General features: G+C 39.2%; 1 protein-coding gene across 1 annotated transcript in view; it reads right to left on the reverse strand.

Moving 5' to 3' along the window:
- Nucleotides 1-5,190: 5,190 nt before the first annotated feature.
- LOC147571704 (uncharacterized) overlaps nt 5,191-13,117 on the reverse strand; it is a 46,343-nt gene continuing 38,416 nt past the window's right edge. Inside the window, exon 5 of the mRNA XM_086696132.1 lies at nt 5,191-6,302. Coding sequence (XP_086552258.1) covers nt 6,276-6,302 — 27 coding nt within the window. The 3' untranslated portion in view covers nt 5,191-6,275. The remainder of the gene's footprint in view (nt 6,303-13,117) is intronic.

The following is a 13,117-nucleotide window of genomic DNA, read 5'->3' on the forward strand; positions in this document are numbered from 1 at the left end:
CGGGAGGACATTGAGGAGGTGGGACTTATACATGTCTTCCATCTCAAATTCTCAGAAATTTTTCTGAACTCAGCCCAAAGCCAAGATATCTGCTATAGGTAAGAATGGACACAAATGAACTTTCCACCTAACACTAGCCCTAGCAACCAGCCACCTATAGATTAGTGTAACTGTAGCTATACCAGCACCTGTTTCATTTCATTCAAAACAACTTATATAAATTTCCTCTTTGCTCTTCAAAAGCTCTAACCTCTTTGTCACCCCAGAACATGCTTTTGATTTCAGTGGAATCTGTGTCTCTTGGATTGCAATCTTTTTTTTTTTTATGTTTATTTATTTTTGAGACAGAGAGAGACAGAGCATGAATGGGGGAGGGTCAGAGAGAGAGGGAGACACAGAATCAGAAACAGGCTCCAGGCTCTGAGCTGTCAGCACGGATCCTGACGCGGGGCTCAAACTCACGGACCGCGAGATCATGACCTGAGCCGAAGTTGGACACTTAACCGACTGAGCCACCCAGGCGCCCCTCTTGGATTGCAATCTTTAAGACCCCAAATAAATGCACTATAAAAAAATGTTTATTTAGTTGGAGATAGAGAGAGAGTGCACACACACGCATGAGCTGGAGAGGGGCAGAGAGAGAGAGAGGAAGAGAAAGAGAATCCCAAGCAGGCTCCACATTGTCAGTGCAAAGCCTGAAGCCTGACGCGGGGCTTGATCCCACAGATCATGAAATCATGAGCTGAGCTGAAACCGAGATTTGGCCCCTCAACCAACTGAGCCACCCAGGTGTCCCAAGGCACATATTTTATTTTGCAGCTTGCAGTTTTGTCTTTCATTGGTTGACATCTCCAAAAAGTCAAAGGCCTTCTCTTCTTCGCCCTTTTCCTCACCTCTGGCCTTCAGGGGAAGGTTGAGCAGTTCTATAAAATAGCCTTTTCCCTAGATATTTCTCGGGTCACAAAGACAATTTGAAGAAATGATTAATAAAGATATATGTTACCCTTTTAGGGCCAATTTTGTATTAAAATATTTTCTCCATAGAATACTACATTCATATTTCCTGCTAAGGAGACATCTGGTGTTAAATTCAATTTTTGTGTTACCTGTACTTGGCATCTCCCCACCACAACCCCACCTCATCCCACTACCTTGCTAGGCTCTCTTAGGATGTATATATTTATTCTTGCAACTCAAAAAGTCTCCAGGCATATGCTGGTTGACTTAAACAATGGCAACCTCTTTCACAGCTTTATACACAGGGTTCGCTATTGGTTGTTTTCTTTCAGTCATAGAAGGTTTACTTCCTTAAACTTATGCAGGATTTCATCTATTCAAAATAGTCTGGCTCTTTCCTCAGAAGTACCTGTAAATGATTAAGTATAATCTCCATTCCAAATTCACTGAATTGTCTTAATGTCTTTGTCCTTTGCTTCTGAGAATGGAAGAGTGTCTTAACCTCATCTCCCCCCACAATGATTTAATTTTCAACAGTGACTATCTTCATTTTGATCCTCTCACAAGTTTTTCATTCTGCCATTGCAATTTTAATTTTCTCCTTGTCCCTCTTTAGCCCATTAATCTCATGTTTCATTGTGTTCCATCTTATTTTCATTTCAGTATGATTTCCTCATGGCAAACTTCTTGTGGTTCAAGTAAGGACGCCGATTTTCTAAATTTTTCACCCTGTTTTTGTGGTGAATCATTTTCAGAGGCTAGTTCTGAGTTTCCAGGGTAATGGTTTCTTTTCCTTTCCTGCCATATTTTTCATAAATTCCTGGGGGGTTTTGAGGTTGTCTGTTTTTTGCCTATAGGAATGACAGAGTCCATCTGATCTTTTGTTTGCTATTCACCAGGGTGTAGGGATTGCCACTCAATCCATACTCCTGGTTGTATGCTATAAACATACAAGGGTCTTTTTTTAATATTGTATTTTTAAGTAATCTCTTCACCCAACATGGGCCTCGAACTCACCTGAGATCAAGAACCCTGAGATCAAGAGTCACATGCTCTACCAACTGAGCCAGCCAGGTGCCTCAACATATGAGTGTCTTACTAGAGGCTCTTATTTTGTGCGAATAGCCTTGATGAAGGACTAAGATATAACCTGGGAAAATAAATTCACACGTACAGCTTCCAGCTCCATTATCGATGCCTGCATCAAGTGCATCTCTGGCAGCACGATGTGATCTTAGCCTATTACCACTGCCAAGTGTTTCATGAAATAAATGAACAAGTACAATTTTCAGCTAGTACCAGGGGGGCACTTCCTTTGTCTTCTCCCATTTGATTGCTGGGAGCTTTCGTCTCTTATCCGATGTCAAAGAGAGAGACCTTACTGGGGTAGAGACGGAGCTAGAAAGAACGGAAGGAGAATGCCACCAATGTCTGCTTCCAAAAGAACACCTGTAGGGTGGAGGCAGGGGACATAGCTTAGTTTACTAAAATGTCTAATCTGGTATTTCAGAGAGGTCTGACAGATAAAGGTCATTCACATCCTATTAAAAAGGCATTACTAAGTGAGTGGGAATTTATATAAAATATTGGCTTAGGTTGGTCATCAGTCCTAGTTTGGGTTATTGCCCTGATTTTTCACCTCACACCACGTCTTCATATGTATTTTAATGAGAAGTTGTGCCAGTGTGAAACCAAGGCTGCTGATCAGATGCTGTTCTCAGTCTGAAGCCACAAGGGAAGACTTTAACTAAGTACTTACCCAAATGATGATGAATGTTATGTTAGTAGAGTCTGAAATGCAAAGATCTTACAGTGTGAGAGCAGAAAATCCTCTTTTTTTTTTTTTTTTTTTTAATTAAACAAGGATCTCCATTTCACTGCACTTACTGTTTTCCTTTTGTTGGAGAAAAAAAAATAAAATTCTATCTATAGTGGATCCAATAGTACTTTTAAAATGAAAGAAATCTCATATTTGTTTTGTATTTTATCACACTGCAGCCCTTCTATAAAATTGGAAATGATGATGACACTTTTAGAATTTATTGGGATAATAAAATGGTGATATTATTTTATAACAGTGTTACTCATTTCTCTTCTATTAATGCTTTTCATCCTTATTTCTCATTCTCTAGAGGAGACAGAGGATGACTCCGGCAACTTACATTTTAAGGAATTTATTGGTACATAGTTTAAGAAAAATGGTCAACATTTCTTTCTTCTTTCCATGATGTTATATAATCACATTGGACTATTCTTGTTCATGGACTTTTTCCAGTGGTGAATGTTGCATTTCACAGAGTAGAGTCCAATTTTATTTGAAAATTTCATGATTTTAATAAAAACCCCATTTTTAAATGCTTATTTTGCAGTCAGGAACAAAGAGAGCCTGTGACAGGCAAAACAGACTTTTGCTGAGGGTGTATGAAAGCTGGTAGGATTGCACATGCTACTAACATAAGAGCTTCTTAAAGGAGGCTTTTTTTTTTAATATAACAAGCAGTCTCCAAAAAAGTATTCAGTGCCATGGTTAGAATAACAGCATTTACACTTGTCAAGGGAAATAAAGAATCATCAGGCTGCTATTTTCCACATTATGCAGCATCGATTTAGTACAGACTGCCATGGAACATTCTCCATACACTTACTATGTAAAAATGTAAATCCCTAATTTAATAATTTTCCTCCAGGCTCCTCCCACCCTCAATTTGTCTTCATTTCTCCAATTCTTTGTAGGAAATTAGGGACCTCATTATTCATGGGTCGGGAAGAATTCAATGAATCATGGAAAAAAGGTAATTTATGAAGGCAAGTCGCTTTCTCATCTCCAATGTGCATAAATAATCATAATTTTATTGTCATGATACAATGACCTGATTTCTATTTATAGCTTTGGCCCTGAGAAAAATTAAGTGCAACATAAATTTCATGTAAAAAGATGAATTTGTGAGTCACTTGTCTGTCAGAGGCGAGCCTTGTTTGGAAGCAACTGAGTATGCCAGTGAATTGTATTGTTTCTTTCTTTTGGAAACAATACAAGCTCAAAGTTATGACATCTACTCCTGCCCTTTGACCAAAAAAAAAAAAAAAATGATTTCAAGAGTGAACACTAAATTATTTCATAGCACAGTTCTTTTTGGTCACTACATCTTGGTTTGACTCTGTATGTTCCTCAAATGTATTATGTATGTGTGTGTATACATGTGTGTTTGTGTGTGTATTCCTCAAAATGTATGTGTATGTGTGTATATACATATGTGTATATATATATATGTACACACATACACACATACTAGGAGCATATAGATTCAAAAATGTACATTTATACATATACATGCACATATATAATACAGGCTACATATGCACCTAAGATGTGTATTGTATATGGATGTATGTATGGATGTGTATACAGAGATTTTTCCCAAAGTGTGTGCATCTAAATTATGTCATGCATCTACAGATACCCTCCTGCCAGAGATGCATCTGATGACATGGTTTTTTGTTGAAGTTTGATAAAGCAATTTGCTTCTTGGTACTATTGGAAGCTACAGCAACAATTCAGTCTGGCTGCCATTTTTGGTCAAATATTCTTTCTCAATTAGCTAAAGATTTTTTTAAGTTGAGGTATAATACATGTGCAGTGATATGCAGTGATATTATGTGCAAATGCTAAGTGTACAGATTAATGAATACTTATATATGTCTACACCTGTGTAACCACTCTCCAGGTCAAGATGCAGAGCATTTCCAGCCACCCGGAAAGCTCCCTTGTGCCTTTCCCCAAGATATAACTAATATTTTTACCTCTTTCACCAAGTATTCGTCTTTCCTGATTCTGAACTCCTTATAAACAGAATCAATAGCCTGAACTCCTGTGTTGGCCTTGCCAAAGGAGCCAACATTAGACTGACTTCTCCTCATTAGCTAAGAATCTTGGATTGCAAACAACAGGAAACTCAATCCAACTTAGCTTAAGAAATATAGACACATTTAATGGCTCACTCACTGTAAAACATCCGGAGGAGCTTTGGTCCAGAGTTTATGGAGTCACGAGTAATCTACCTCTGTGTCGTGTGCCTCCTCTGGGCATTGACCGTGTTCCCAGAATGGCTCACCTCATCTTTCAACAATTGCTGAGGAAGTTCTAGGCCATACATCCTCATGCTTTACTGTCTAGCCAAAAGAAAGTTCTGTCCTCTGGTGGTTTCCATGGAAGAAGGAGATAACTTCTCTCAGTACCTGGAATCAGTGTGCTTTATTTACCTGCCTCTTCTCAAATCAATCACTATAGTAAGAGAAAAGAAGTACATTTATTTGAAAGCTATGGAAGCCCATCCCCAGAAAGATGAAGTCAGTCGTACCTAAACCTCATGACTACAAATGTGGAGTGCTCATTCTTTAGAGGAAAACTGGATATGGTTGCTGGAGGAAAACAAACAAATAGCCACAACAAAAAAGTCTAGCTTATAGTAGCCACTTGAAATATCAGTATCTTTCTCTAAAATGAGAAATCCTCTCATGATGTTCACTTCTGGGATCACCACGCTGGTAAACAGCATGAAGCCTCTCTCTGATCAAATAATTGCATGGGTGACTGTCATGGGGGAAATACTCAATTCAGTCAAACCACAATGAAAGCCTGCTTCCCAGAGATTGTCAATCTCAATAAACATCATTTGATGCTTTGAGGCATTTTGTAGTCTAATGGTGCTGAATCGGCCAAAGAGAATGTATCCAAAGAGGAATGAAAGCTGCACTAAAGAACAAATAGCCTGTAGAGGGGGAAAAAATGTGAGTTCAGATTTTTGTATGCCAGGCTGAGATTCTGACAATCAAATGCTAAAGGTGAAAATGCTAGCCTTCAACTTCCATAAATAAGCCATGGCTCCAGGGAAGACCTGGGTGCCTGGATCCAAGGAAGCCATATTTTCCAATCAGTATTTGTCTCGCATAAAGATCCCTCACTGAGTTGTTTTCTTATAAAGTGGAATTCATTTTGGTGCAAAGATTTGAACACTTAAAAGGCACACATACAACAGTAAATGGCACTCTTTGGAGACGTTGACCGATTCAGTGTGTAACAGAATAGGATTTTGACATATCCCAAATACCTAAATATCAGCATGAGCTATAAAAACATTAGAGAGATCAGAGGTGATGTTATGTCTCTAAATATCTTTACTTATCAACAAGCAGGAACATAGGCCTTTTACCTGAGGCATTTTTCTTTTCAAGTTTTCATGGTGGGATTTTATGGAAGCAACCCCTCATGTTTTCTTCTTGCCAGCAGCAGTTTTATTTATAGTCCAGCCCATTCTATCTCACTTCTTCTTAAAAGATGTCAGGACCTAAAGGAAGAAAATGGATTAGATCGGAGAAACTCAAGAGCTGGCTTAATGGAACCTCTGCCTTTTCCCTGTCTAATGCTCTTCACCCCCTTTATAATATGTGCACTACACAGCCTCAAACAGCTGTGAAAATGGGAAATGTTGAAAAAACTTGATCCAGCCATCCATCGAATAAGTCAGCAAACTTATAATAACTTTTTTGGACAGATTTTGTAAGTATTGCTCGTTATTGAAACTAGGAAAATATACTAAGTGTAGCTTAAATAAGAACTACCTACAATCCCATAAAGCAGAGAAAACGAATGCTCTTACTAAATATAGCTTTATCCTGCTTTGCTTACTCAACATTATATTGTGAACATTTTCCCAAGTCAAGAGAAAACTCTTCGAAAAAATTATTGACAATTCCATTTATTGGCAACTTAAGAGAAAGAATAAGGATTTTTCCTGTTTCCTGTGTAGATGCTCTTTCAGGGCAACAAAATAGCTATGGTCAGTATGTGAAAGTTGTGGTTTATGGGAACCTTCTAGGTAAAAATATGGAAAGAATGAGAGAATTTTTTAAATTATCATTTTGTACTCCCTAATAAAATAATTGATTCAGTCAAAGGCCTTCAGTAGATGAACCAATTGATGAAAGGTTGGAAAGATCAGGTTTTGGCCACCTGAACTTGCTCTGCCTTTAGTCTGTTAAGAATGAAACAACCAGACATCATGGCCAAGATGGGAGGCAATATGACAAACACAACACCACCCAAAAAATATTCTTACTTTAAAACAAAAAAATCCTGGGGCAGCTGGGTGGCTCAGTCGATTAAGCCCCTGACTTCAGCTCAGGTCATGATCTCATGGTTCAAGAGTTTGAGCCCTGCACTGGGCTCTGTGCTGTAAGCGTGGAGCCCACTTGGGATCCTCTGTCTCCCCTTCTCTGTCCCTCCCCCACTCGCATTCTCCCCCCCCTCAAAACTAAATAAACATTTTATTTTTTAATTTTTTTTTTAATTTTTTTTTCAACGTTTATTTATTTTTGGGACAGAGAGAAACAGAGCATGAACGGGGGAGGGGCAGAGAGAGAGGGAGACACAGAATCGGAAACAGGCTCCAGGCTCTGAGCTATCAGCCCAGAGCCCGACGCGGGGCTCGAACTTACGGACCGCGAGATCGTGACCTGGCTGAAGTCGGACGCTTAACCGACTGTGCCACCCAGGCGCCCCTAAATAAACATTTTAAAAAACCCACAATGAATAGATTGCCTAAATTAAGAGACTGACAATACTAAGTGTTGGTGAAGAAATGGAACTCCTTCAACTCTCATACCTTATTGGTAGAAATATAAATTAGTCGAATATTTCAAAAAATGGAAAATAGTTTGACAGTTTCTTATAAACTGCAATGTATATTTACCATACAATATAGCAATTTCATTCTTAGGTATTTACCGCCCCCCCCCAATGAAACATGTGTCCAAATAAGGAGTTGTTCAAGAATGTTCATAACGGGCTTTATCTGTAAGAGCCCCAAATTAGAAGCCACCCAAATGTTCACCAATACTAATGGATAAACAATTTGTTGTGTATTCACACTACAGAACATTGCTTCACAACTAAAAGAAAGGACTTCTGATATACACAATAACATGGATGAATCTCAAAAACATTAAACTTGTAGAAGAAACCAGGCATAAACAAGAATATATGATTGTATTAAAAGAAGTTCTAGAATTTCCAGAAAATTTGCAACAATTTGCACAGCGATCAGCAATATGTGACAGCCCCATCTCAGTGTACCCACACTGTCACTGAGGCTTATCAGTGTCTAAAGTCCAGTTAATTTATTGGGTAAAAATGGCTTCTCCTTTAATTCACATTTCTTTGTTTCTTAATAAAATAAGATATTTTCATTTTCATGATTTTTTTTAAATTTGTTTTTTGGTTATTATTTTTCCTTTGGAAATTATTTTTTTTTTAATTTTTTTTTCAACGTTTATTTATTTTTGGGACAGAGAGAGACAGAGCATGAACGGGGGAGGGGCAGAGAGAGAGGGAGACACAGAATCGGAAACAGGCTCCAGGCTCTGAGCCATCAGCCCAGAGCCTGACGCGGGGCTCGAACTCACGGACCGCGAGATCGTGACCTGGCTGAAGTCGGACGCTTAACCGACTGCGCCACCCAGGCGCCCCTGGAAATTATTTTAAAACACTACTTTTCCCCCTATTTTTTCTATTACTGCCGTGCTGTTTTCCTTAATGACTTATAACAGTTCTTTCTATGTTAAGGATATAAACACTTTGTAATATTTATGTTATTTTTTCTGTTTGCTTGCCTTTTTATTTCATTTATTTTTTGAAGAGCAGAGCCTTTTTCTGTTATAATAACCAGATTCATTGCTCTCTTCCTTTGAGATTTGTTCCATACTTTTATCTCCCAGGTAGAGAGACAAATATATTTGCCTAAATTTTCTTTAAAAAAAATTTTTTTAATGTTTATTTATTTTTGACAGAGAGAGATAAAGAGACAGAACATGAGGGGGGAGGGGCAGTGAGGGGGAGACACAGAATCTGAAGCAGGCTCCAGGCTCTGAGCTGTCAGCACAGAGCCTGACCTGGGACTCAAACTCACAGACCATGAGATCAGGACCTGAGCCAAAGTGGGATGCTCAACCAACTGAGCCACCCAGGTGCCCCTGCCTAAATTTTCTTGTAATTTTGTGTAATTTAATTTTAAATAAAAATTCACATTCATCTGGATTGACCCTGGTATATGGTGTTAGATACAGAACTTTTTATAATTCATACTTCTTTATAATTTATCATACGCCTGCCATATATTAAGAACTTATAGGGGTGCCTGGGTGGCTCAGTCAGTTAAGCATCCAGCTTTGACTCAGGTCATGATCTCACAGTTCATGAGTTTCAGCCTTGCATCAGGCTCTGTGCTGACAGTGTGGAGCCTGGAGCCTGCTTTGAGTTCTGTGTCTTCCTCTCTCTCTGCACCTCTCTTGCCCCTGCTCTCTTTCTCTCTCTCTCTCAAAAATAAAGAAACATTAACATTTTTTTTGAAGAAAAGAACTTATATAGTAGGGTCTATCATGGACCACTTGATTGTTACCTACAAAATACGTATCTATGTATCTATTATTATGTGAGTATCACACAGTTTAAATACTTGTTGCTATATATTTCAATATTTAATATGGCTTAAATTTCTACCTACTTATTTTTGAAAAGTTCCTTAGCTTTTACCATCCATTTCAATCTCCAAACACTTGTTGACTATATTCTGTTTGCTAGGTATGCTGCTAAAAAGTGGAGATATGTTTTGAGTTTTCATGGAGAACAATGAGTGCTCTAACAGCAGTAAATAACTAAAATAGCTAACACTTGGTGCTTCCTATGGACCAGGCAGTATTTAGGTGTTTTACATACACTTATACACTTAATCAACCCTTCAAACAATCATATAAGGTAGGTACAATTCTACTCTTCTTTATTTATGATAGAAATTGGGCACAGAAAGTAACTTGCCCAAGACTACACAGCTAGTACGCAGCTGGACCGATATTCAAGACTGGGCAGTTCTAGAAATTAAACCCTCTCACCTCGAAGTTGGGAATGTAAAATGGTGTAACTACTGTGAAAAAGAGTTCAATGGTTCTTCAAGAAGTTAAACATAGAATTTCCATGTGAGTCAGAAATCCCACTCCTAAGTGGATACCCAGAAGTATTGGAAATAGGTTGTCAAACCTATTTGTACATACATACAAGGGAATCCATACAAGGGTATGCATATCCATACAAGGGAATATTCTTCAGTCATAAAAATGAAGTACTAACATAGGCTACAACATGGGGGAACCTGGAAAACATGCCAAGTGAAAGAAGTGAGACACAAACACCAGTTGCATATTGGTATAATTCCACTTTTAAGAAATATCCAGGATAAATGAACTCTTAGCAGTTACTGGTTTCATGGGTACAGGGTTTCCTTTCAGGGTGTTGAAAATGTTTTGGAACTGGTTAGAGATGATGGTTGCAAAACATTGTGAATGTACTAATTCTACTGAATTGCACATTTTAAGATGGTTAATTTTGTGTCCCATCAACTTTACCTGAATAAAAAGGGAGGGTAGTTTGTTTCTCAAGTTCTTGTTCTTGACCACATGCTGCTATGTAAAATGGAGTGTAGGAAAGCTAAGCTTATCTGATCCTGAGGCTCAGAGCAAGCTTTACAGAGGGGCTGATGCTGGACCTGGGTATGGAAAAATGAATGGGGGTTCACCGGACAGATTGTGTGATTTTGCGTGTGGGGGAGGGTGGAGGAGGAAGGCAGAAGCATCCTAGAAAGGTAGAAGAGTTTGTGAAAACGTATAGGCAGAGGAAGTGAAGGTAGTTTGGAGACAAAATAAAAGGCTTTAGTGAAAGAGGGAAATGTCAGAAAGAAGGTTGACACATGCTATTAATACAACACATCCTTACCAACTGCACATTTTCAAAGGTCAAAGGTTGGAAATTTCAAGAGCTATCTGTGGGTAGCAATATAACTCAGGTTGGTTTAGGGCTGCTATTATTACAGTGGTGTCCAAACATATTTAGCTGAAGCCCGGTATAGAATGATGAACTACTTATGCATACTTGTAGTATTTGAGCCAACTCTCAACAGCTTTGAATACATTTTCTACAAAGGTGTTCACATGGTTCTACACACACACCAATTTATTTTTACTTATTTGTAGCAGACATTATCAGTGCCCTGCACAAATCCCTTTGGCACTGACCATTTCTAATCCAGTTGACCCGACTTCCAAATGCCATCCCTGAGTCTCCTTGCCTGTGGTCTTCCTTGGCCACAAGTGTGCACACTTTCCATTTTTACTGCATGCCAAAAATGCTGGGGAATTACACCCCTCAGAAGCAGCCCTCAACAGATGGCTGTTGGGAGTTGTCTCTCTCCTTAAATAAGTCTGAGGGGCATTTTCAACACACTCTTTGAGAGTCCCAGGTAGAATTCAGCTCAAGATGCTCACGGTGCTAGTTTGCTTGATAACGCATGCTTTAATTACTTCCTTCTGTCCCTTGTCTTACTTCTCCACTCCCCGACTTTTTCTTCAAATCCTTGTCTCAAGGTTTCGATGCTTGGGGAGAAAGCCAATGTAAGATATTCACAGATTTCAATTCAAATGTACTTCCTCAGTACATCATCTAGAGTCTAGTCAGGAAAAGAGAATCCACCCTAGATATTTCAGATATGGGGATTTAATACAAGGATCTGGTTATCAAGAGAAGAGGGGTGACGCCCAGATATTGGAAGCGGCTTTTCCCTCTGGCTTGAAACCAGTATCCTACCCTGGCATGCAGACAAATAACAGTCAGGGGAGTCTTCTCTGATCCCAGACAAGGTAACAACCTCTTAGTACCTGCTTTAGTGTGACTTTTATTTTAGTGAATGTTTGATTCACGTCTCTCTTCTCCACTACGTTACAAATCCAAGTGAGCGGGAACCATGTATGTGTTTTGCTCACTATTGAACCCCCAGAGGCTAGCACCAGGTCTGACACCGCAGAGGAACTCACTAAACACGTGGTTGAAGGGAAGGGCTGAATCAATGTTGTGCTGCTGCACGCTTTTGCCAGGTGATCCAAGTCAAACGCCTGATTCTCTTCCTAAAACCACATTCAGTGATGTCAGGTTGACAATTGAAAACTAAACATTGCGGGAGTATTTATACCATAGATGTTGGCAAACGCTTAGAAATACTGTTTTGTTTTCTTTATTTTGTTGCTGAACATTTACCGGCATACCGCTTAAGAGAATCCTGTCTCACAACGGAGCACATGCGACGCATCCATTTCCATAGCTCAATCGGGAAGACTTTCACTGAAGGTCTTCGCATCTGGCTGTGTTTGTGCAAGGAAAGAAGGACATTTTCACAGACTTTTTCTCCTAGGCATGACTGGCTCCCTGTAACTTCAAGGACGCCTGCTGTGGATTGTTCCTGTTCCATTATTTAACAAGTAACAAGAATCTGAAATAATCAAGTCAGGATATTGCTCACCATGCTCACCGCTTCCGGCATTCATGCACGTGTGAGGTTCTGGCCTCACAGCCTGCTCAGCCACATGGCAGGAGCGAGACGGGCCTCCAGCCAAGCTTTCTTTCAAACCTCTGCAAGTCTGGGCACATGCTGGTATGTCTGTAATCTTTCCCCAGATTCAATATTTGAATATGAATTTATTTGGGGGCATAGGGAAGTAAAGGCTTTCCATGAGATGCTCAGCGTCCACCCTATAGCCTTACCTAAACACCAAGGCACGCTGCAGAGAAAATAGTAACTTCACCTACAAAAAGAAGATCAAAATTACTCTTATGGAAGAGGAAAGTTTGTGAGCATCTCCCAAGATTGCTCTTTGAACCAGTCATTACAGTTAGGTTATGGAGAATATTTTGCAATGGGAGGAAATGGTTGACTATATATTAATTTATTTTATTAAAAATTTTCAGTGTTTATTTATTTATTTATTTATTTATTTAGAGAGCACACGTTAGCCGGGGATAGGCAGAGAGAGAGAAGAGAGAGAATCCCAAGCAGCCTCCGCATTGTCAGCACAGAGCCCAACGTGGTGCTTGAACTAACTAACCGTGAGATCATGAGCTGAGCTGAAATCAAGTGTCAGACCCTTAACTGATTGAGCCACCCGGGCACCCCAAATATATATTGAACTTAAAAACTTGTACCTTTTTCCTTTTTCAATCCTATTTCCAAACTGAAAATATACACATGCATTTTTCTCTTGCAATCTCTGTGTATGGTAGCATTGC

Source organism: Puma concolor, unplaced genomic scaffold (assembly GCF_028749965.1).
Source record: "Puma concolor isolate L17-30 unplaced genomic scaffold, mPumCon1.1.hap2 unalloc_scaffold_11, whole genome shotgun sequence".
Classification (NCBI taxonomy): Eukaryota; Metazoa; Chordata; class Mammalia; order Carnivora; family Felidae; genus Puma; species Puma concolor.